General features: G+C 42.6%; 1 protein-coding gene across 1 annotated transcript in view; it reads left to right on the forward strand.

The window, feature by feature from the left end:
* Positions 1-25,227, forward strand: part of raph1b (Ras association (RalGDS/AF-6) and pleckstrin homology domains 1b) — a 46,630-nt gene that overhangs the window by 17,121 nt on the left and 4,282 nt on the right. The window contains exons 3-18 of the mRNA XM_008301726.1: positions 10,662-10,781; positions 11,106-11,211; positions 11,356-11,550; positions 13,107-13,534; positions 14,169-14,255; positions 14,850-14,924; positions 19,023-19,100; positions 20,814-20,973; positions 21,318-21,439; positions 21,784-21,849; positions 21,947-22,090; positions 22,788-22,898; positions 23,741-23,839; positions 23,941-24,061; positions 24,670-24,806; positions 24,903-25,225. Of these exons, the coding sequence (XP_008299948.1) occupies positions 10,662-10,781; positions 11,106-11,211; positions 11,356-11,550; positions 13,107-13,534; positions 14,169-14,255; positions 14,850-14,924; positions 19,023-19,100; positions 20,814-20,973; positions 21,318-21,439; positions 21,784-21,849; positions 21,947-22,090; positions 22,788-22,898; positions 23,741-23,839; positions 23,941-24,061; positions 24,670-24,806; positions 24,903-25,225 (2,372 nt within the window). The remainder of the gene's footprint in view (positions 1-10,661; positions 10,782-11,105; positions 11,212-11,355; positions 11,551-13,106; positions 13,535-14,168; positions 14,256-14,849; positions 14,925-19,022; positions 19,101-20,813; positions 20,974-21,317; positions 21,440-21,783; positions 21,850-21,946; positions 22,091-22,787; positions 22,899-23,740; positions 23,840-23,940; positions 24,062-24,669; positions 24,807-24,902; positions 25,226-25,227) is intronic.

Genomic DNA, 25,227 nt, shown 5'->3' on the forward strand with positions numbered 1-25,227 from the left:
GGGGTATTGGCACAGCAGGAATGCTGGAGGTGGTGTGGCAGGAAACAGACTGGCACATTTTTGGGGTCTGTTTGATGAGATACACAAACACACACCAGCTGCAGGGGTTATGGACAGAAGAGCAGAGCATGGGAGAGATGGGAAATGTAGTCAGCTTTTCCCAGCTGCTAGTGGCGTGCATGCAGATGTATGTCTTCTTTTGTGTATGCACATGGCTGGCTTGCTGCAAAACCAGTGTTTTGTCATGAGTTAGCCATCCGTGTGTAGATTTTGGCATGCATTGCCTGTGCAGTTACACCTACTGTGTTTTGTATTCCCCAACAGGTGGCAGATGTAAATCTACGGTTTAACTGGGCCAAGTAACCAAAGGAAGATGAAAAACAACCTATGTTTTGGCACCATAGATGTTTTTTTTTTTCTAAAGTATATGATTTGATTACATGAATTTGTTGAGAGAAGCCTGTGGCATGCCTGGAATTTTCACTTGAGTGAACTATCAGGAATTATTTGAGCTCTTTTCTTAAAAGTACCCCAGAATATATTAATAAGGCTTAAATTTGTTCTGCTGCCTGCTGTAGACGGGCTGTCAGATGACGTTATACACCTCTAAACTGAAAGTGGGTTTGCTTCAGCGGTAGATTTAGTGCAGAGGAGGCAGGAAATGTCACTATCAGTCTTATACCGAACACTTTCACTGAAAGTGTCAATGTTAGCGCAACATAGACTTAATTATTTTTCATTTTTTATTTTAACTAGTTCAAGTCGCATTGATTAGATTAATTACAGCATAGGGGTTATTGTTGTATTCTGCTGGGGAATACAAAGAGAAATATGATTAGAATTATAGATAATTGTGTGCCATTTTCCCGCTACGGGTTTTCTGTCATATTTTCATGTGTAGTCTGGTATGACTGAGTATTGAATTTTAACCTACATAGCATAGTTGGAACATGCAAACTCCACGCAGAAAGTTCTTCTAGCTGCGAGGTGACTGTGCTAACCACCGAGTCACTTTGCACCCCCCCAGTTTAAAATGTAAGTAATAAAACATCAGTTTTGGTAACACTTAGCGAAAATGTTGTACATATTGATTCAAGTTTATTTTCTCAATTTTTGTAAAATAATTTATGAAAGAAATTCAACTGTAGGCTTTCCTTGTCTTGATATTTGACATTATAACAATGCCATACTGCACAAAAGGCACATTGTGCAACATAACGTAGTGTTTTTCTAGCCATGGTTGTGCTGTTTCCATAGAGGTGCAGGACTTTATATTGCAGTGAAAAATGATACCACACTGAGTAAAAATTTTATGGGAGCAAAGAAATGCTGAGAAACTGCTTGGGGTTCAGACAGTTAAAGCACAAAGGCCTCGGAAGTGTAAAGCAAACATCCACGTTACAATATTTGTTTATACATTGCAAGTCATATTGTCATATTGACCAGTGTTATGACATATCGCAGATTTACCTTATTTATTGCAGGCCTATTGTGAAGCCTGCAGAAATCCTGATTTTAAGTGTCATTGATGAAGTTCATTTTTATATCTGAACCATGGACAGAATAAGTGCTTCTACTCCTGTGCAGCAAACTTAAATTCCACTGAAAGAAAACACAAGAAAAAAAATAATCATCAGAGGATTTACTCCACAGCATTGCAGCTCTTTTTCGCTTTATATTTTACTACATCTCTCATCTTTATTAAGCAGCGCCTGTTCTTTATGTCTGGCTAGTTCTTCTTAGCAGTCGGCCTGTGTGTCTGTCTGCTGCAGTGCTGCATCATGTTTAAAAGTTTGTGTGGGTGTGTGTGAGCCCACTGCAGCAGACCACCTGAACCCCTTTATGTGTGTGGATGTAACCTGATCTCTGGAGGGAATGGACAAGACTATTGATTTCACATTTGGACCGGTGCCCTGGAGGGAAGCTGACACATCCTCAGTGTGTGCAAGCGAGAGAAACACACACACACACACACACACACAAACAAGAGAAGAATAGACTTGCTCATGTGTCTGCTGCTTTTGCATTGGAGTCAGCTGGTTTACTCAGCACAGATAGCCTCTGTTTTTTTCTTTTATCAAAGTGTTGAGACATTATGGAAATCCAGGAAAACGTCAGCTGAATTCTCTGCGGTTAAAGGAACAAACAGATGTGAAAACACCAATGGAGAGTCTGAGCCAAGCTCACGATGTGATAGCCAGGCTGTGAAGCATGTCAACATGGAGATGAGCATGTGTGTTGCCATGGCAATGACCATTCAAGTAGATGCAGGGCAGCCAAAGTTTGGCTCACTCTGATACTGGTGAGCTGTCGAGTCCTCACACCTACCACCCACCAGTGTGACCATGCATTTTCACACTCACTCTTTCTGCTGCTCTTCCTCTCTCCCTGCCTCCCCCCCACCTCCTCTGACTCCCTCTCCATCTGTCTGCCTCTGACATCCTCCTCATCTTTCTCCTCTCTCTGTCCCCCATCTCTTTCTCTGCCCCTCCCTCCTAATTGGCTGTGTAAGCCGGAGCGGCTCACTGTGTCATGCTGCGCTCGAGTGAACCCGAATGCGTTTGTGGATCCATATGTGTGTGCGACTTCTCCACTGCTTACAGGCTGTTCCTCATGCTTGACTAATGACACTGGAGCTCTTGTTTTGGCCATCAGTCCCTCCCCTTTATTCACAACCTAATGGCTAGCTCCGTTCCTCCATTATTGTAGCCATCCATCATTCTTTTTCTCTCTTGTTGGCCTGTTACTCATGTCCTATCTTTTCCCCTCCATCAGTCCTTCCACTTGATGCTCTCTCGCCTCTTTTATGTGACATCTGCCAGTTTTTATCCATGCTTTGTTTTTGAATTCTGTCGGGCAGAATTGTCTCAACATTAGTGCACATTGCCGTTGACACATAAAACACATGTTCATGTTTGTCGTGCAGGAGGTGGCGTAACGGTTATCTTATCTTGCTATTTTTTCCTGTATACGTCTCAGAGTGCTGACCAATCTCTCCACAGCAGGAAGCAGCAGCGCAACATTCGTTGTCAGCCATGCTTGCAGCTGTTGTCATTATGTAAATATTGTTTGTGACATTTTTATCACATGAAAAGTCAGAGATATTATCACGAACAAGGCACGCTTCACGTTTGGGGATGAGTTCAGTGTAGCCTGCTTAGACAACATGGCTAACAACAACTTTGCGCTGCCTCAAAGCTATTTAAATTACTGTGTAATTTGTGCCTAATCCACTGTAATTTGACATTGACTCTAACAATAAGGTACCTTTTTCTTCTACTAACTGCTGGTACATGTCAAATGTTTGACAGTAGAGACATACATTCAAAAAGTTGCATACCCCTGTGTTGCATGTGCTAGTTTCAAACTCATTTTTTTTGTCTTTAAAGTACATTGCCAAAAAGCAAACAAGCATTTCTTGTTGCAGAAAGAACACATTCTCCACCCATACTGTTTGTCCCTAATTTAAACCTGTGATCATCTTGTCACAGACTTTCTTCTTCAACCTTTAAGGCTGCATCCACCCTACTTTTCTCATTCATCGAGGATGAACACACACACAGTGTTGTGTCACTTTGTTGAGTCAGACATCGGTGGCCACTACAGGTCAGCTGAGGTTGACAAACCAACCACACCTAGCTGGATTTTGGACGGTAGCCGACTAGCCGCTCCTTTGTTCAAAGAGTTCTTTTACTGGCACTGCCAGCTCCAGCTCTTGGCCAGTTTCCTCTTTCTACTTTTAACTTACATAATGTCCATTTGACGCAGTGATGTTGGTTTCTGGTCTCCTGGTTTCCTGGTGTAACATCTGCGTATGAAGGGAGTTGACCAGGAAAAAAAAGGCAACGCAAGGGAAGAAAAGAGCAGCGGAAATGAGCGAATAACCACTGTCTGTGCTGCAAACATGAGTCTGGAAATTATTACATGCTCGCACGTTTACAATGAGATTGTATCTGTTTTATATCTCAAAGGCAGTGAAACGGAGCGTTTGAGAACAGCACGCTTTTGTTGTTTGACAAAAGCCTCCTTTTTACTGTCTCGCCACAGACAAGATTACAAGAAGCACTCTAAAATGCATATTGGCTTGAAGCAGCTACAGGATGTCATTATGATATCTTGACACTTGCCATTTCAGAGTGTGTTTTACTGCTTGAGTATATAGGCCATGCAGGCTATGATGACAGTCAGACACTTGTATGTGTAAGAGGTGAGTCACAGTCTGTCAGGCTGGAAGCACAGTTCACACCAGATGATGGGCTGACGTTAGAAAGACGGGGGAGAAAAAGGGAATTTACATATTTTAGGATGCAAAACTTGGTAATATAGTACTTTTTTTATGTCGTGTTAAGGAGTAGGTAAAAGATAACCTGTAGGATTACCAAATAGTGGGATGCTGTTTTAAAATTTAGATACAAAAGCATCTCGTGATCATGTAATTAGATTAACTCTGTTAACCCCAAGCAGTTTCTGGACTTTTTTGGGGGTTCTTTTTGCATTTTTTGCATTTTTATTCACTATGGGGACATTTTTAAGGTCATAAATCGTACTAAAAGACAAAAACAAAATTTGAATTTCTTGAAAAAATTGGAAGCAACATGTACAACATTTTTCTAAGTGTCCGCAGGTGTTACCCATGAGCCTACCAATACTGGATAAAAATGGTGACTCTGCACACTAGTAGCATTTAGTACTACTCTGCACATCAACTCGAGAAAGATATTTCACCATGCTGAATCCATCTTCAAGCAACTTGCCGACAGCTTGCTCCACTCCATCGCGTTTTTCAGCCACACTGCATGTATTGTATCATTCAAGTGTGTTTTGTGTTCCTCTCAAACTCTCAAGTTTGTTTCCACACTTGTCTGCTCTCTGTTCTGCACAGACTGCAGTTCAGCCAAATAGTGCCTAAAGTATCATCACATCACTGTTTGTCACAGCCTCAGAGCTACACTCATGGCTACTCAGTTGTGACATGAAGCACAGTTTCAAAAAAGAAAAGTAATTTTGATCAAATATACCAATTTGAAGCTTAGATTTGGTTGATTTTTATGATTGAACCACTTGTCACATGTCATTAGCTCAAGGACTATCAGAAGAGTTTCTGGCTCTTATAAAAGGTTTTATTTTGGCAATCTTTTTACAGAAAACATGCCTTTCTAGATCCTGCTGTTTTGCCTTTTTGTGAGTATTTTGTCTTCTCCGCTTGCACAGATATCATGAGATATTGTAGATAATTGTCTTGCAATATATAGAACATTGTGGATACCTTTGTTTTCGCAACCTATTGTGATATTGTGAGTTACTCTCACCCATAATCTTTATACACAACAATGCTGGAACTTCTAACGCCCCTTAAAGCATTTTCTGCAGCTAGGGTGTGCCTGACAGAGTTTCCCACTCTTCTTTTGACACAAATTGAAAATGGCACTTCAAACATGCATAATGACCCCACTTTTTTTTTTTTTCAAAACCATGCACATGTGGCATTCGCTCTCATTTTTTTTCACACATAATTTCCCTAGAGTTAATCAGCAGCATTTATGGGGGACACATTGTATGCTGGCTGGCCCATTACCATTCCCAGGGCCGATGAATGAGTGTGTTTGAAGCTATTCCTAGCCATCAGTATGTTAAATGTTTTACTTGTTTCCTCTGTTTGAGCTTTGTCTAGATCTGCCCCCGGGGACTCTTGTCAGTGTGAACGTTTGTGTCCCACTAAACTCTCAAGAATTCCCACTCTCCATTTGCAGCCAAGCGCCACAGCAGTGCATTCATCCCCCACAAGAGTTCACCGAGTTTCTGTAATTGTAATGCTGTTTTCTAACTACATATCCGGTCTTCTGCGCTCGTTTTCATCTCAGTTTTGTCTCACTTTGATAGAATGATGTGACGTGTTGAGAGTATTTTTAGATGAGAGGTGACAGAAATGTGTATAAACTTATTTTTGTGAAGATAATTTGAGTAGAAGAGGAAAATAGATGCGAGGACGAGGAGGTTTACGTGTGTGATTCGGTGTTTTTCAAGGTGGAGATGATGAGGGCCAAAGGATTGATTCGCGGTTTTATTTTACTAGAGTCCTTATTGCAAGCTCTTTCTCTCTCTGTCTCTCTCTCACACACAGAAATTGAGATTAGGTGGAGTATTTGGTCCAATAATAGTCTGTTTAGAAGCTCATTATGGAAACATCCACTCAGTCATCATCGCAGCAGGAGTATCTGGCCACAATAGTGTTTACACAGCTAAGGTCATTCTCCACATCCCAGCCCTCCTTTTTCCTGTGTGACTGAAGTATGAAAGGATTTATTTGTATCTTAAATGTTAAGGGCAGTTAATCCTTTGAATGTCAGGTGGAGACTGGGTAGGTGGTGCTGAAGCTGTCACCGAAGGGCATTATAGTCTGGCCTGTTTGTGGTATTTTGAGGTTGTATGAGTTTTTTTTCCCGGTAAACACAATATGAACAGCAATGGCCACTAGACAAAGAAAGGAGCAGTAGTCAAACATAATGTAACCTCATGTCATGCTTCCGGAAAGGTCAGAGTGATTGCAATTGATAAGTTTTGAAATGCATCCACTATCCTGTCGCCGTCATAGTGTCTGAGAAGTGAGCGAGTACTTCTAAGTTGCCCAAAGCACAAGTGCTATTCGTCTGGCTTTTATGCTGAATCATGGAAGTTGTTTGTCTGTTTCAGATGCAGTTTAATGTGAACCAAATGAACAGCAATACTTTGTCCCCATCATGCAAATTGAATTAAGATGGAGTCAGCCAGAGAGACCTAAACTGACCTCGCTCTCTTTCTGTCACATCCAGACACTTGTGTAACTTTCTTTCTCTCTTTCTGGGAATCTTTTCCTTTTTCTTTTGCACATTTTTGTTTTATTAAGAAGGACAAGAGTAGGGAAGTCCTTGGTCCCCTATTAGACCCTGTTTCCTGTATTCTCATGGGTGCCCTCTGTTTATTTCCCACAACGAAGGGTTAGGAACACACCGGCCATTTGCCTGTGACCGAGACACAGTCCTCAAAATATGAGTTGACCCGAAATATTTTAGGATGTATCAAATGCAGAAGGTGCATTTCCCCAAAGGTATTAATATTCTATTGCGTAACTTTCACTAACTTTGCTTTAAAAGTCTCTAACTGAAAGGCTCATCTGCACTTTGAAGTGTCATATTCGGTGTGAAAACAGCCTTTGGGCATCATCAGTCATTCCAAGTCATGTGACCTGAAATGTGACAAAGAAATCCACAAGTTCAGCCGATACAGCCGTGCTTTATGCCTCCAGTGAGGGTCCTCTTTCCTCCTCATTAAGCTGTATTCTGTGGCTAAATGGCAGTGTGTATTGTGATCAGATTACATCTCGAGGCTGTTAGTTTACCGAAAACCTGCCTGTTTAATTTAATTAATATTTGCAAGGACAACGGTTGTCTGCATTGTTCAGAGTTGTAAAAAATGGAAAACACAAGTCTTCATACTGCTCCCTTTTCCAATCCTCTTGACACTCTGATCTGAATGACTTAGTCTAAAGATAGTCATCTCTTCATCCTCCTCCTCCTCCCACATCTTCAACCTCCTCAGCACCGGATGCTCGCTGTGCTTTCTCTAAGATTTAGAGACGTTTGTTTTCCCAGAACACAGTCTTCCCTTCACTCCTCATCTTTCTCTTTGCTTGTGCTGCAGCATCAGCGAGAACTGCAAGTGTTTACATGGACAAAAAAAAAAAAGCTGCAGAATGAGACTCCATTGGGATGACCTTTTGAGCTTTGGTCTTTCACCTTCGACCTTTGAGCTGCTCAGCGCTCACAAGAGACAGATGAATGCTGGTCATGCTCAGACAAGACAGAGGGACCGTGAAGTATCAGGAGGGAAAAGGCCATGGCTGGTGTTTAGTTGGCGATGATGCTTGCAGGAGTCCATTTGCACACACAGCTTCCTCATCTCCTCGTGTCTCTCCCAGGTCATGCTCCATAAGCTTAAAAGCAGGGCCTCAGGTGGTAATTCACTTAAACCTGCAGCAGCATCTGCTCTTGCAGCTGTGATTCCATTAGAATGACAGCCGCAGAGCTATTTTCAAAGTGCTGTTTGTTTTTAGGCGTGCATCATTTCTGTTGTGTTTTTCTTTTCTTGCCTCTATATTTATTCTTTTTGCATCTAGATTAAATATGTACTTACAGCATATGTACACTAGCATAAGTGTTTGTAGGCCTACCTGCAAGTGTGTGTGTTGTAAAGGACCCGAGGCTGATTGCTGCTTAAACACAGCTATTAAAAGTGTCGTGCCGTGTGACTCATTTAGTGTATTTACATATGGAAGCACCTCGGAGAACATTAGCAAACGCAGTGCAGCCTCATTTGATTGCAGTCACTTCCTCTTTGTGTCTGCCTTCAGCCAGCCATGATGTCATACAACCGAGATACTTACCTATTTTCAAACTGAGTAAACCCACAAGTTGATGAGTCTATGACCTCAGGGGCCCCATATGGAGGCACTTTTGAGGGTAGCCAAGTAGACAAATGATTCAAATGGTGGTAGTATGATACCATGTAATTAAAACAATGGTAGGCTTGCTGTATACTTGTTTAGTTTTCCTCCTGAATCACTGGGTCCTCCTAAAGGACGCAGCAGGTGGGTGTAAAGATGGAGGCGTCTGCATCTCACTTTCAGCACCCCGAATTCTTCCTCCTCCTCCTCCCACCCACAAGTCCTTCCCGTCCTCACTAAGTGGCATGGATGAAACGGAGGACAGCTGGTGTTTCCTGCCAAGAAACAGGCCATGAGGGAAATTGGGAATTCTGCACATCCTGGCTATTTCCTGCTCCGACTCCCACACACGCTCATGAGTGCATGGATGTAATTTCAAACACACACAAATTGGGCTGGCTTGTTTTTGTTTACATACTTAGACTGGCATTTTCAACATGTTGACAAGTCCATGTTCCTTGTGTGTTTTTAATGAGTATGCCAAAGCAGGAAGCTATCCATCATCAACACTGTAATACAAACACACTCGCACGCAGCAGTGCATGCAGTGAATTTTAGGAGCAAACATGTGCAGTCTAGAATGTGGCTGCCGCTGATCTGAAACAAGTGCTCCTCTACTGCTGTGTTTGTCTTCAGCTGGCCAATTTTCAATGGTGTTGCTATCACATTCCTGTTTTCTTTGCCAAACGCCGCCTGTTTTATTGCCTTTTTTCACCTACTGCTCAGTTTATTACCTGCTTTTATCACATTGTAGCAATAAAAAGCACAACTTTCAAATTGCTTCTCAAGTGTGCAGTTTACCCGCATATCCACACAAAAACTCTCAAATACACATACACTTTGTGCCACTTGCTAGATCAAAAGAACAGGGGTCATCAGAGGGGTTAATCCTCGTTTGGTACAGTCCCCACTAGTGACTGACACCACATAGCGTGGATAACAGGAGGGAGTGACACCCTCTGAAAACATCAATGGGATTACACAGGAATATTCCATCAGACTGGATTGTACCAAGGCGTGGGCACCCTTTAGGGAAAGACCGACTTCTCCATTTGGACTGTTGGATTTAGTTTTACTTACTAAGGTGTTATGTTTATCTCAAAAGGAAAGCAATAAGAAAGCATGTGCACTTCTTCTGGCATCTGACCAGGCATTGCAGACGTGACTCTCCCTGTGCCTGACGTGCTTTCCTTCCACTTGACAAATGTAACACCAGATTAGATAACATTCCTCTTAAATGTACGTTGGCATTCTTGGGTATTTATTTATGCTCCCAGGTTGAGTAATATCAGATTGTCTAAACTGTATGGCTGGCTGACCATCATAGACGGGGAGGATTTCATCACACGTCAAAGCTACATATTATAGAATAAAGCTATTTATGCACTATTTCTGAAGTCAGTGTCCTTGATTTCATGTTTTTAGTTGGTGTCCTGGCTACGACAAAGTGCACTTGCATATACAGAGAAAGGATTTGTAGCTTAATTTTGTTCTGATCAATTGTTTTATATTGAAATGGTTTTCAGTTCAATTCAATTTTATTTATATAGCGTGAATTCTTGGCATCTTTTCAGATTTCTTTCTCTGTTGCACCAAGATGAGGCAAACAGCTGCAACTTGCTGTTCCGCCACTTTCCTTTGAGTCCACTAGAGGGAGCTCTGCCATCACCTTTGACAAATTCCAGCTGGGCTCTCACAGCCAGCGAGCTGCACCTTCCATCGCTCACACTGGACAACATGGCCATTTATATCACGTGCTGTTGCTCTGTGTGGTCTGATTAATACCTTGTCCGTGATTTAGCACTGATTTGTGGCTCCCAAAAGAGCTGGGTGATTCAGGATGGAAGATGCTCGTCCCCCTCCTTCCACCAGCCTCCCTCTCTTTTGGATGTTAACATGGAAATAGAGGGGCTGGGTGTGTCAGCAGTGAACTGCACACGAGACACTACAGGGCATTCGACTGATCACACAGCACAGGGTGCCCGCTAGGGGTCCACGAGCGGTTGTCATGGTAACAGGCAGTGAGGTTGGCATGAGCTGAGCTGAAGGTTTTTTTTTCTAATTTCCTTCTATGTGGGTGTGACCCGATAGCGTGTGAATTTGACTACATGTGTAGAATCATCTGACAAGTTCTCCTTTTGTTTCTTCATCTGCATTTGTGGATGTGTGTGTGTGTGTGTAGATGGAGCAGGTATCAGATGATGAGCTGGACCATGGAGCAGAGGAGGACAGTGACAAGGAGGACCAGGACTTGGACAAGATGTTTGGAGCCTGGCTGGGAGAGCTGGACAAGCTCACACAGGTTAAAACACACACACACACAAAGAAGGTGGTTGGTTACACAGATACAGACTCACACAGGTAGAAGAGCAGAGAGAAAGGAAGGGGCTGTATCCATAGCAACCTTAACACTGCTAATCCTGTCTCCCTATACTGTATCCTAGCAACTCCCCTTCCTGCTACCACTATGCATTGTATATTTGTGCAGGCTTGTGTGTGTGTGTCTAAGACTAAGGAGTCTAGCACGCAGACATGGCTGTTTGGATGCTGTGCTTTGACTGTCATGTCAGAATGTGTGTGGTTTTGCATATGCACACCTCATGCTTTGCTTGTGTGTGCACTGTAGAGTCTGGATGATGGCAGGCCACAGAAAGCACTGCAGAAGCCTCCTCTCAGGCAAGAGACCAACATGGCCAACTTCTCCTACCGCTTCTCAATGTACAACATAAATGGTGAGATGTGGCTCATTTCATTCATGATGTCCAAATCACTACAAGAGCACGAAAAAAAAAATTTCCAGAAAAAATAAATAATGGACATAATTTCACTGCCCTGCTCCTTGTTTTTTCTGAATCCTTTATCTTTGCTCCCTACAGAGGCACTGAACCAGGGAGACACAGTGGATCTGGATGCCCTGATGGCTGACCTGTGCTCCATCGAGCAGGAGCTCAATACCATTTCCAAACCAAACTCATCTTCTCGCAGCCAGAACAAAGGCCAGCAGCGGGCCCATGGGGGGCGCAGTGCCAGCACCAAGCACACAGGCACCAGTGGAGGGGGCAGCAGCGGAGGTAGTCCTGCTAAATTATGTCCATTCGATGGTGTGTGTCTGACCTCATTTTAGCAACAATAAAATAATTCCTGCAAAACAATTAAGCACTGAACAAAAATAATGCAAATAGTCTTCTTTTCTGACTCTGAGAAAAAAGTTAAAAGTCTCATTATTATGGATAGAAAAGTGTTACATTTAGCCATTTGTTATTTATTGTTATTTTGTGATATATGAGATCATTGTGAACAAGTAAAGCTGTTGTAGAGACACTTTACCATATTGTGCTTTATGTTTCACATGGTGTCTCACATTGCTGCTGTCTTGCTGTCAGGGGTTGAGCCAAAGGATGGCCACCTCATGCAACCATTAGTGAAGACAGAGGGCTAGGACAACATTTATAGAACTGAAGTCGAATACTAGTCCTAATGTAATTTATATTTTAATATCAATAGTTAGAAAAGCTTATCTTGGACCAGCTGTTCCAGGTTTTTTCAGAAATTAATCGAGGATTACAAAGGTTAACAAAGCTCATAAAGTATGTAGCCATGTCTGGATAAATGAGTGATAAAAGTCAATGACCAGAAAAATTAACTATTTGTCCAACAGACATTTGCCACACTGAAAAAAAAATTAACAAGTTGTCAGTTTCTGTGCCACCCCTGTGTGAGTAATGGCCTCTGTCTGGCCACCCCTATAAAAACTGTCTGGCTCCATCACCGCTTGCTGCACAACAAAATAGGAGGAATATTTATGGAATAAATCATGTCACACACCTCCTCCTCCACATGGAATGTCTGTGGATCTAAGCTGTACAAGGCTGACGGGGCAAAATCAGTCGTCACCAAAATGTCTTTCAAGTAAGCCAGAGAGAAAACAAACAACTGCAAAGTGCTCATGTAGAGGAGGAAAGCTGGTACAATGAGCAGCATCCTGATTGCAACAAGCAAGATTCAATGGAAATCTTTCCCTAACGCAAGAGTTGACCCTGCAGGATTCCTGCTGTAATATAAAGACTCAATTTATTCTAAATTGTCCACAGGTGTGAACGTGAGTGTGTTTGGTTGTCTGTCTCTAAGTGTAGCCCTGTGATAGACTGGCGACCTGTCCAGAGTGTCCCCTGCCTTCACCCTAAGTCAGCTGGGATAGACTCCAGCCCCCCATGAACCTAGTGAGGATTAAGCGGTGTATAGATAATGGATGGATGGATGGATGGATGGAAGGATGATATTAAGTCCCTTTCAGACATTGCACAAGCTAAGTGCTTTGAGTTCTGTGAAGCAATTTAGGGAAGGCTTCCATTACAGATTTACTCTTTTGTTAAATTGTGCATTTTATGTATCATCACTTACATTCATCACTTTATGTACTGTCCAGTTTGACAATTTGATTTTGAATTACCAAATTATGTGCATCCTGTTGTTCCCTCCACCGCTGTAATGTCTGAATAAGACCATAAGGAACGCTAATGGAGACGTGGCCTCTGAATGACAGAATGTTGCCAATTTTGCTATGTTTCGTATCCCATGTCTAAAAAGAGATTTAATGTCCTCCATTTTTTAATAAACCCCACATTAGGAAGTACCAGTAGCAGCACCCGGGCATCACCAGCCAACACAGTACGAGGTGGCAGCGTCAACGCTCGCCCTGCCGCCTCAAACATCTCCCTGGACGACATCACCTCTCAGCTGGAGAAGGCCTCTCTCAGCATGGACGAAGCCGCGCGCCAGACGTCCTCCTCTTCCTCCTCCTCTTCGTCTTCATTCTCCTCCACCACACTTCGGCGGCCCTCGTCTGGATCGTCCGGCGGCGGGCAGCACAGGAGGACGGGTTCGGTGGGCGCAGTCAGCGAACAGGAAGCTCCGTCCCAGCGGTCCAGTGTAAATTCAGCATGTGCCTCAGCTTCCAGCATGGACTCCCTGGACACTGATAAAGTGCTGACCGGTGGAGAGGTGGAGGGCCAGAGCAGCCCGAGCACACAAGGACAAAACCAGACCAGCACTGAGGTATGACTGACACCGAAATACACAAAAACACTCACAAACAAACAACAAGAATATAAAGGAGGTAGACATAGTGTTTATCAGCTACTGGGAAAGTGTGTGTGAGCCACAGTGTGAAACATCTCCAGATCTGACGGTAAGTGAAATACGTGTGTGAATAACTACTGGGGTCAATTAAGTTCTGAATATTAAAACTTCAGAAAATCCAAATTGACCTCAATCCAGCGCCTGCATGTTTAAGCACACATGAAGCTGCATGCCTGAGAGTAAATACACAATACAGCCCGTGTATTGTGTATTGGATGGTGGCACTGAACACATTGTAATCTCACGTGTGACTTGGATTACAATGTTAACACCTTCATCTTTCACCCACGAAGCACATTGGCTTTCTAACAACATCTTAATATCCTCCAAAGTGTGGTTGTGACGTGTGTTTCAGATAAAATATTGTGTTTTGGTGTGAGAGACTAAAAGCTGGCCGAGAGCTAATAGTTCAGTTCAGAAGAAACACAATATCTTGCACGTCACCTGTCCCCCTTGCATGTGTTTATTCTGTCTGTCTGTGTTTGCATCCTTTCTTATATACATGGCTTCTGTCCACACACACCTTGCCCGCACCTCCTGATTTTCCCAGCATGTCACACTGCGACGGGCCAATGGTAAGCCAACCAGACGGCAGCTTGACTTCACCTCACAAGACGGTGAAGTGGATCGGGCCACTGTAAGTGCATGTGTGCGAGCTTGCATGTGTGCATGAAAGGCTGCACACTTAATAATTGAGATGGTAATCAAGTAACGTTTTAGTTTGCACCAAGCCAAACCATTTTCTATTCACTTAGTTTGTCTATGCAGCAGAATATTTGCAATTTTAACATGTGATTATCATGTTTGTGTTTTAGCTCTAGTGTGCAGCCTTTGGTTTGTGTGCAATGCATGCACATGTAAACATAAGAATGAAAGTATGTATGATGTGAAAGAGGGTTTGTGAACGTAGCTGCAGACCATAGGTGTTGTAACTAGCCACAGTATGCAGATTACTATGTATTTATACACTCTAGTCTATTGCAATCATGTTTTCTCTGTGCATATCTAAACTTTTTCTCACAATCATTGCTTCTTTACCCCACAGCTGCAGCTAATGACAACCACAATTGCTTCATTTATGGAACCTTCTCTCGCTTCCACGCTTCTTTGTACAAAAAGGATCAAAACACCTGCAATTAATAAGCCTCAGAGAATCATCTGGCACTGACTTCTCCTATATTTTGTCTCTTCCTCTGCTCTTCTTTTTATCCCCTCTCCTCTTCAACCCAAGCACTCCTATCTGGACCGAGAAACCTCGCTCATTCTGAAAAGCATAGCTGGAAAGCCCTCTCACCTCCTGACCAAGGTGACTCTCCCTCATACACTCACCTTTTCTTTCATTTTCTCTCTTGTGTGTCCGCACTGCTCCTCTCCTCTGCACTGCATGCTCCTTGTGTAGAAAAATCCATGTGAGAACTGAACCTGATGCTTGCAGCCAGACTAATTGATTTATTTACTTAATTTTGAAAAGCAACATTTTTTTTAAGCTGGGGAAGCACTCTCATTTTCTCCAACTTGTCTATTCTCTGAAATGCACGAATGACAGTGCACCGTAAAATAAAGTAATAAAATATCTGATATTTATATATCTAACAGGGTAGCTGCATCAGAATGGATTTTTCCTCCTCCTCATCACCTTGCACATAGACTTGATTGTTTTTCTTACCTGCTTCCACGTGTGTCACTCACTGGCATGTGGTCATTTGTCTGTTTTTATGTACTTCTCCTTTCTCTTCTCTTGTAGTTGGTTTTTGATTTGCTCTGTCTTCGTTAAGAAAGAAAGGAAGGTTTGTGAGAGGAGCAGCAACTGTTTATGAGATTAGGCAGCAACAATTAGTTAAATAATGAGTTAGTCAACAGATAATTGAACAGTGAAAACTGGTAATTATTATATATTTAGTCATTTATCAGCCTGAAACTTAAACTCCAACAACTCTTTGCTTGTAGCTTCGCCACTGAGAGAATTTGCTGCTTTTCTCTGAGTGTAAAATGTCTTTCTTTCTTTGCTTTGAAAACAGTAGATAAAATGGTAATTTAAGATCTACTTGAAAGCTTTCTTAGAGGATTTCACTAATATGTGTCAGTGCTCCTTACATGATGGAGTTCGCTCAGACCATGGACTTTTTTTTGATACTTTAGAGGCTAAACAAATACCTGGTCATCTATATTTAAAATACTATGCCTAGATAGTCATGTTTTTATCTGTTAAATGCCTGTTTTGAATTGGGCAATATCTCGTTAGTACTGCAGGTATTTCTTTAAGTGTGATTTTAATGCATTTTCTTTGATATCATATACATTAAATGTCTATATAATAACATTGCTCAAACAATAAACAATGTTTGAGCTCATAGTTGTTACCTGTGATCACGATACAAAAGTATTATCATAATCATGTTGATATCATTGTAATAACACACATGATGATATCATTAATTATCCAGTGCCAGTAATTGTCTGGTTGACACTCAAACATAGAAACAACATACAGTTCAGATATACACATCCAACATATGGTTACAGAATATCTCTCCACATCCTGACACTCATATTTTCAGTATAATTTGTTTGCCAAAAAAGCAGCAAAACACACAATAAACAAGGTTAAGATTAATTTGACTGATAGCTTTTTTTTCAATAGCGATAGCTCAAACAAACACAGGACACTGATGGATACGTGCCCACTCATTGAAGAGTTTGACGAGGCAATAATCCTCTTTTCCTTTTTTTTTTTTTCAAAATGTGAACCATCTGTGCTCTACTGTTCAGAATCCAGTATCTTTCCCATGTGTTTATCCATCATATGCTGGGCCCCAACAAGCTCTGTTTTAATTTAAACATCTTGCAACCTCTCAGCAGATGTATTGGTTGCAGCCTTTGGCTTCTGTGCAAAGCTTATGCTGATTTGATGTCAGAAGATTTGTGGTTTACAGTTGGCTGCTGTTGATTGCAATTTATCCGACTGTCAATATGTGACACGTTGCAAAGTGCAAACTCTGGGATTCCAAGACAGCGGGAGTTTCTTAAATCCTGCCTAGATTTAATAACCCAAGAGTATTTGTTGAATTTGAAACAGACTACGATTGATACCAATCTTAGATGGAGTAAGGGTTCCTTCGGGGTTCTGGAAAACTTTTGAGACATATTGTACTATTTTCTGGTATTTAGAAGTCTCCTTTTGAGGACTTCAAAACAAAACAATAAGAGCAAACTGAAAGATCTCCAGTAGCAGTTGTTGGAACAGAATTTTTCCAGAACTCTTTCAGTTATCTCCATTTTCCTTTTTATATAACGGGTGCCAATTGTGAAGCTGGCGTGCTCACACTCACTTCATCTGCCTTCACGTTTTCCAGCCAATATTTTGGAGGGGCAGTTACTTTGTCTTCTGCTCTTTGTGTTATGAAACTGTGGAATTAATTCACAGTTTCAAAGCTGCTGGTTTCTGGCATCTAAGCTCTCAGTGTGTCTGTGTATTCAGAAAGCATTTGACTGATTTTACAAAGAGTGGAGGGCAGAGATGGCCTTCAGCGTGCAGGCTGTGGGGGAGTTTGTGTTCGTGTTACTCTTCCCACTGTACAATAGGAGAGGGCGAGCCGCAATCGCCTGGACTCACAATTTTTCTCCCTCTCCTCGCTCGCAAATCAGAATACTGAATGAGCATGGGATGTTTGGGAACAAGCAAGGCGCGAGAGAGAGCGGAGAGACATCAAAGAAACAGGGTGCCAAGATTTTTTTTTCTTTCAGGCTAGGCAGAAGAGCCTTTTAAAATTGGCTGTGGTGTGGCTGAGTGTGAAAGTAGAAGGGAAAACGCCTGTGGAATCGGAATCAGACTAATGTCTAATAAAAAGCAGAGTGTAGGTGTCATGTGGAGAGGGAATAATGGAGGAGGGAGTGAGATGTGGAGGGTCACAGCAACATTTTCTGGGCTAAACTTACAGTGTGACTCAGATTGATTCTGGACTGTAATCTCCACAACCCCCGTGACCCTCTTACTCACTCACACTCGGGCGACTAAAAGCCTGCCGCTATGTGTTGGCCAAACAGAGACTTGGCTTTATTCCATTAATGTGCCTTGAAGTTGGTCATGTGAAAAAAGGTAGTCTGGGTCAAGGAGGGGTGGTGGGTGGGGGGCTTCTTGAGATAAGAGGCTTGGGGAGCAGTTGTTAATACCCCCCACCCCCTCTCTTTGAACGCACGCCTCTGTATACACACATGACTTCAAATATTCAGCACCTCGGCTTCTCATTCACCCAAATTCCGCTCTCCGTCCTTGTCACTGTAGTTTAGCTTCGGGGCCGGAGTCAGTCACGGTCTTCCCCTCTCGCCATGATTGGCTAAAGGTCTCGTAAACGGGGCGCCGCGGTTGGCTATCCCTTCATTCTACTATTTTTGTGGGGATTATGCTCCATCGATTGGGCACGCTCCCAAACCCCTGCATCTGTTATAAAGAGAGGAAGCGAGTGATGAAGAGGGAGAGGAGAGGGGAGGAAGCAGGAAGAGAGGGTGGGAGGATGGAAGGGGGAGGGGCATTGTCCTCCCCACTGTCTCACTGGGTTTTTTTTTTTTTTAGTCAAATTGTGCTCATCTCGGGCGCACATGTCTGCATGTCAGTGAACCTGCACTGTCACAAAGTCTGTGCTCAGCACAGTCTCGACCAGCTTTGACCAACATCGATGGAAGATGTGGATGCAAAGATGAATTTTTATCTCCTGAGGATCATGGTGGAATAACTTTATATCTATCGGGATTTTTTTGTTCCTCTCTCGCTGAGAAAGAAACCTTTTTTTTTTAAATCAATTATGGACGCAGTTGGACGTTTTCCATTTTGAACATGATTTTTGAATCTTTTAGTGGCGGGCATAGTTGCTTTCTGAACTGATCATACATTCATCCGCAGCCTCTCGCCCTTTGGGGATCTCCTACTATTGTTTCCCTTCTGCTGTATAGCAAGATCAAAGGAAACTGCTGCAGCTCCATATGAATCCACTGTGAAACCATAAACAGCAAAATGGAGCGCCATATTTGAGGGACCAATGTCACAGCAGCAGCGATTTAGCAGCACAACCTTTATTTGTGTCTGATTGACGATTCACACACAAGTGAGAAAACACTCGCACACGTGGACGCACACTCTACCTGTAGAATGGAGGTAATGGCATCTTGTTGGAGGGGGCAGGTAAGCAAGCCAAGGCATAGGAACCTTATTTTGGCACCATGTGCTATCACACCGGGGGCTTGTGCGTTTAAACGGTTCAGAAGGCTGTTAACTATTTTATGAAGTTGCGTGTGCATGATGTCTTCTTCCTGTCAGAGAGAATAATAAAAGACATGAGTGAAGAGCATGAGGCAAGGCTGTGAAATCAGAAGGCGGCTGTGTTAACTGTGATCCTGTGTGTCCATCCAGGAGGAGCAAGCTGCCAAGCTGAAGGCAGAGAAGATCAGAGTCGCCCTGGAGAAAATCAAGGAGGCACAGGTCAAAAAGGTAGAACCACCTCATTCGTTTGTGGACACAACGCTAATTCACTGACTCTTTTACAAAGCACCTCTCACTCATATAATCGTCTGTCTTGTCATATCCACTGTACGCTGCATTTCTTTGTGAACTTCATTCACAGCGAGGCGGTGAAGCGCAGAGAAAATAGGTCATTGCGGTGTTTGATTATGTGTGTGGATCTGCTGGGGAGGGAGCAAGGAATCAGAGACGGGCTTCAGAAAAAGATGGGGTGTGCGTTGAAAGACAATGCAGACGCAATTCCACACAAGACATGTTATTTATCCAACCAAACAAGTGCTGATTTTCGGCGAACAACTGACAGCCATGGCGTGTCTCCATTGGGAAGTCGATATGGGACTCCACAGGCAGGCCATTTTTGCCAGTGTTTCCGCCACTGAATGAACTGTCTCTGTGAATGAAAGCGATGCCATTTAGTTGAATGGTGTCCTTTTACATGCAATGAATAGCTGAAGCCCAACAGTGTTTGAACAAACAGGGCTAGACTTCACCCTGCCAAGTAAATACAATATGACAAGATAAAGGGTGCTGGTACAGCTGGTACATTAAAAAAACGGCAAACACAGCAGAAAGCTTTGGTTGTCAGCATTTTACATGACCAGCAGTGCTTCACAATTTGCCATATTTTGAATTAATGATACTGAAGCAGTTCGATTGCATTTGGATCAGTGATTGATCTTGTGGAAGCGGTTATATTTTTGGTTTTATTTGAACTTTTTTGTTGTGGGGCTTTTTTTTTCGGGGGTCTCTCCTGTGAGAAATGTAGGTCAGACTCCCCATGTCTGAGACTCACTGCTCGCCAAGCATTCTCATTGGTCTAAGTTTTGCTTCAATCATCTGTACCTGCATGCTGATTGGACATTAGGGTCAGCAGTGGGAGGGGACAAACAAGAGGTCAAGGAATTGAGCATTTTATTAGATTTCCCACCAGGACAGGTCTTATGTAGGCTGCAATTGTGTTATCCTGGAACTGGCACGTGTGTGTTTTTGTCACGTTCAGCCAGATTAGTTTAAGCTTGCTTGTTATGGAGGACTCACAGTTGCTTATAGATGCAAAACTTTAGCCAGACTGCTGGGTGTTAGTATAAGGGGCCCCATAAATGGTTTGAAGCTTGACAAGCAGATGATTCAATTTCATCCTTGAAGCTGCAAATTGTATGAGAAAATGTTGCTTTTTTCACATGAACTTTCACTGTTATTATTCTCTTGGTTAGGTTTCATCGTCCACACACAATAATCTGTTTGTCTTTAGAGAGCTCTTGTGAGTATCATAACTGATGGTGGGATACTATCATTATGGCAGAAGTGACACAATTCAATCTGAGGAGCAGCTGTAAAGCTAAATAATAACCAATGTTGAATGAAGGGTGACTCATTCTGAATAGTTGCCTCATATTTACGCAATACTGACAGAAAAATAAGTCTTTCTTCATAGATTTTGAATATGTTGAGCAATTTAGATTATGAAGATGAATCTGTGATGGAGACGGCTCATTTTACATTTAAAGTGGATTAATATACTGCCATATGATGAAAAACTTAACTTAAGGTGTTGTTTTTATGGAGTGAATGATCGTCTGCATTCATATAAATATTCTATTTTCATGTCTGTTTTGACATCCCTTCTTAAAAAAAAAACCCCACCTGTCAATCATCTTTTCTTCTCCTCCCCCTCTTCCTAAGCTGGTGATCAGAGTCCATATGTCAGACGAGAGCTCCAAGACCATGATGGTGGATGAGCGCCAGACAGTCAGGCAGGTGCTGGACAGCCTGCTGGATAAGTCACACTGTGGCTACAGCCCTGACTGGTCTCTTGTGGAAACCATCACTGAGTTACAGATGGGTAAGGGAGGAGCCATGGATAGTTTACACTGCACCTGAGTCAAATAAATACTGTTTATTGTTTGCTTTAGTCTGCACAGGTGGAATACTGGAGGGCGTTCTTGCACATGGCTAATGCACGAAACAGTGGGGCAATGTAAACAAGACAGATGACATTAGAATTGTCTACAGTTGCTGTTGTGACTTCAGGCTCTTTGTCAGGCATACAGTTGAAGATTCAGCCCCACCCAAAAAACAGAAAAGCCTGGAGGGAGGAAATTAAGTGCACACATGCAGGTCAGCAAAAAAACCTGCGTATCTTGCATCTTGTCTTTATTACTCCTCCTCTCTCTTTCTTTTTCTCAGAGCGTATTTTTGAGGATCATGAGAACTTGGTGGAGAATCTGCTTAACTGGACCCGTGACAGCCACAACAAGCTCATGTTCATTGAGCGCATCGAGAAATATGCTCTTTTCAAGAACCCTCAGGTGACTGGTCGTGACACCGTAACCCACATATGCTGACAGACTCGGCAGAGCGAGGGCAGATTATTTTCTCAGTAGCCTTTTAGCCGCTTTGCATTCGCTGTGTAAATGCTGAAAGTGTATGTTATACACACAGACGCATTGTTTATGCATGCCGAGTGCCTGCACAGCCCACAGAGCCAGAGAGTGAACAAGGAAGTGTGTTTGTGTAGGAGAGTTGGAAGTAGGTCAAAGCTTTAAAGCGAGTAAAGGTGAATAATTTATTTAACATAAGACGAGGAGGTGAGCCGTCGACTTTACCCTCCCTGTCTTATATTCATGTGACTGTTCCCTTCACTCACTTCCAGAACTATTTGCTGGGGCGGAAGGAGACATCAGAAATGGCTGACAGGAATAAAGAGGCTTTATTAGAGGTACAGCTGCACACAAGCATAAGCACAAACTCTACCCATAATTTCTACTGATCAGGAGCAATATTTCATCACTTGTTCCTTTTTGTGCATCCTTCAGGAGTGTTTCTGTGGTGGCTCGGTGTCTGTGCCAGAGATCGAGGGTGTCCTGTGGCTTAAAGAGGACGGGAAGAAGTCGTGGAAGAAGCGTTACTTCCTCCTCAGGGCTTCTGGGATTTATTATGTCCCCAAAGGCAAAGCCAAGGTCAGTACGATGGTGTACTGTTGGCACACAAGCACGCTACTCACACAAAATAAAGACGGAGAGCAGAAATGCGGGTTGGGGTTATGAGAACCAGATCCACACAGTCTACTTTGAGGTATTTCCTGTTTTGGGCCCGATCACATTGAACAACAGAACCAGCAAACAACCAAGGGTAGATTTGCTGTGCACATGTGCTTTATTTTTAGCACTGTCATCCTCCTGAGTCTTGCTCAGATTATGACACTTTTTGCACCGTCTTCAGTGACACCGCCAGACGCCAATACTATTTATCATTTTGTTTCCTTATTTAAATGCTGCAGTGTTGCATGAGCTGAAAAGTAGGTTGAGTCCAACAATATTTTCTAGTGCTGAATAAAGCCATGTAAATTTGTACTGATGATATGGGGACTGCTGAGGGATTTGGATCTTTTTAGCATAATTATTTAAAGCCAATCTAGAGTTATTTTATTCATGCAGGGAAACAGCATGCACTTAAAAAAATGCTTTCAGAACATTAATTTGTAATAAACATACATGTAGTCCAAACTCACATCAAATATGTCACAGATACACAGCAGATTTTTTTATTTTTTTTTAACCACGATTTCTTGCAGCAGCTTCTGTCAGCGCTGGTCTCTTTTGTAAGTCAACCAGGCATCAATACATAATGTCGTCCCCTGCGTCTCTTTCTCTGCAGGCGTCCAGAGATCTTGTATGCTTCCTGCAGTTGGACCATGTTAATGTGTATTACGGCCAGGACTACCGCAGCAAATACAAGGCTCCTACTGACTACTGCTTGGCTCTGAAGGTAAGGCTCTGTCATATGTGCCACAGAACTGTACAATTTTGTGTTGTGACTTCTTTCTTTAAAAAAAAATGTATTTAAAGTGTTAAATTCCTCCAAAGTCCTCTCATCATAGATGCCATGGGTTCTCAAACACAAAACTCAAAGGTCTGCGTCTGATTGTTATTCAGGGTTTGGGATCTAAAACAATTGGTGATACCAATATACCACAACTCACATTTAGCCAGCGTAACTGAGGCAGTTTCTATTCAGTTCTAGACTGAAAAAAGACTTTAAGAAACCGTAGTCTGTGTAATAGTACGCTTAATAATGGGGAAAAAAGGAGCTAAGGTTGAAACAGGTTTATTACCAGTTCTGTGGATGATACAGGGTTTTGAAAATGGGTTTCAGCACGTCAAATAGTCAACAGTTTTCCGTACCTGAAAGAATCCCATAAAATGGCACTTAGAAATATGCTGCCAATGTTGAAACATGCAAAGTCTTTATTTATTTATTTTGCTCTCCCGTGACAAATTAGTGCTCGTCTCTTACCCTGACAAGCATCCCTCGTGCATTTACTTCCATTAGCATTCTAGTAGAAAATAACCATAATTCATAGCACTCGGCAAATGGTTTAAAAACAAGTCGATTAGAGTCATTTTATTTGTTATTATTGGCATTTTAATAAGTTGGAAGTTTTATTACTCATCGTATTTTATGCATAAATAAGAAATTGTCTTGTTTTAAAGCTAGAAGACTTGCAGTTTATTACACGTTATGCAGAATCTTTTCATCTTGAATCAGTTGACAGTGGAATTACAAGGTGTTGATAGATGGCACTATTATGTGTTTGCTTCTTTTTACAGCATCCACAAATCCAGAAGAAATCACAGTACATCAAGTATCTGTGCTGCGATGATGTCAGGACCCTGCACCAGTGGGTCAATGGAATCCGCATTGCCAAGGTTAGTGTAAACCCAAGTTGCTCTTCAAGACAAAAAAATATGCAAAGGAATGTTAATTAATTTTACCTCATTGTGCTCTGTCACCTCGTGTTTGTGTGTAGTATGGGAAGCAGCTGTACGTGAACTACCAGGAAGCCATGAAGAGGACAGAGGCGGCCTATGATTGGTCCTCTCTCTCTACCGCCAGCATCCGATCTGGCTCCAGTTCTGCCAGCATACCTGGTTAGTTATTATTTTAATCAGAAACAGGCAAATCACCACTAATTTTTACATAGAGCTTTGAGAATATTTAAAGTTAGTCAAGCGCACATCATCATGTCTCTTGTTAAATTCACTGTCAGGGCGTTCATTATAAGACAGAAACACAAAGACTGAAGTGGAACAAGAAGAATCAGAGGAGAGCCTCAAAACAGCCATAGACTCTCGCAATGAGCTGAAATAATATTAGTGCACCTAAAATACAAAACAAAATACATACACACCTAAACTAACATTCATGTGTGGCTGGACCTGCAGCCAAAACACAGAACAGAGAAGCTCAGATTAGAGCACATAGAGGGAGTAAGATTTCAGTCTCTGCTAAGGATGCCATAACTCCAACATATTATTGCACTGCAGATGGTTGATTGCTGCATATTAATGTTGTACTAATGCTCAAAATCAGCATATTGCACTTTTTTAAAAACACTTTTCGTTTGTCTGTGCAACAGAAAACACGAAGAGTTCTTTTTTTTTTTTTTTTTACCAAACCATATCTGTGTGATCTTGTTATAATACCTTTTCTTTCATACATTCTGCTTACACTTTGCTTTATTTGTGTGTTTTTCCAGAGTCCCAGTCTAATCATTCTGGCCATTCAGACAGTGGGGTGGACACGGGCTCCTCTCATGGCCGGTCCCAGAGTGTGGTGAGCTCCATTTTTTCAGAAGCCTGGAAGAGAGGAACCCAGATCGAGGAAAACACCAAGGTATGATTTTTGTTCAAGAGCAAAACCCTGTTGAGGTCACCTGTTTGTGACAGTTGTGAATAACTTTACTAAGATAAAAACACTTTTTCTTCTCAGCATATGAGAATGGAGGCATCCAGAGGGGCCACACTGCCACATGCCTCCCACAGCCACCGGCATCACAGCCAGCATTCAGTAGACCACCCAGCCCTGACGCCTCCTCCTCAGCCCCAGGTGCAGCCACAGCCACAGCAGCAACACCCACCACAGCCACAGCAGCCACCGGTGCAACCCCAGACACCAACCCTGCCACAGCATCAGCACCCGCCCCCCCAGCCTCATTCCCCTCAGCAGGCACTCCAGCCGCCACCACCCGCGGCACCTCAGGGGCCGCCGCAGCCTCCACAGCCTCCACAGTCTCCACAGCAGCCGCAGCCGCAGC

The sequence above is a fragment of the Stegastes partitus genome, unplaced genomic scaffold (genome assembly GCF_000690725.1).
Source record: "Stegastes partitus isolate 25-593 unplaced genomic scaffold, Stegastes_partitus-1.0.2 Scaffold1703, whole genome shotgun sequence".
Classification (NCBI taxonomy): domain Eukaryota; kingdom Metazoa; phylum Chordata; class Actinopteri; family Pomacentridae; genus Stegastes; species Stegastes partitus.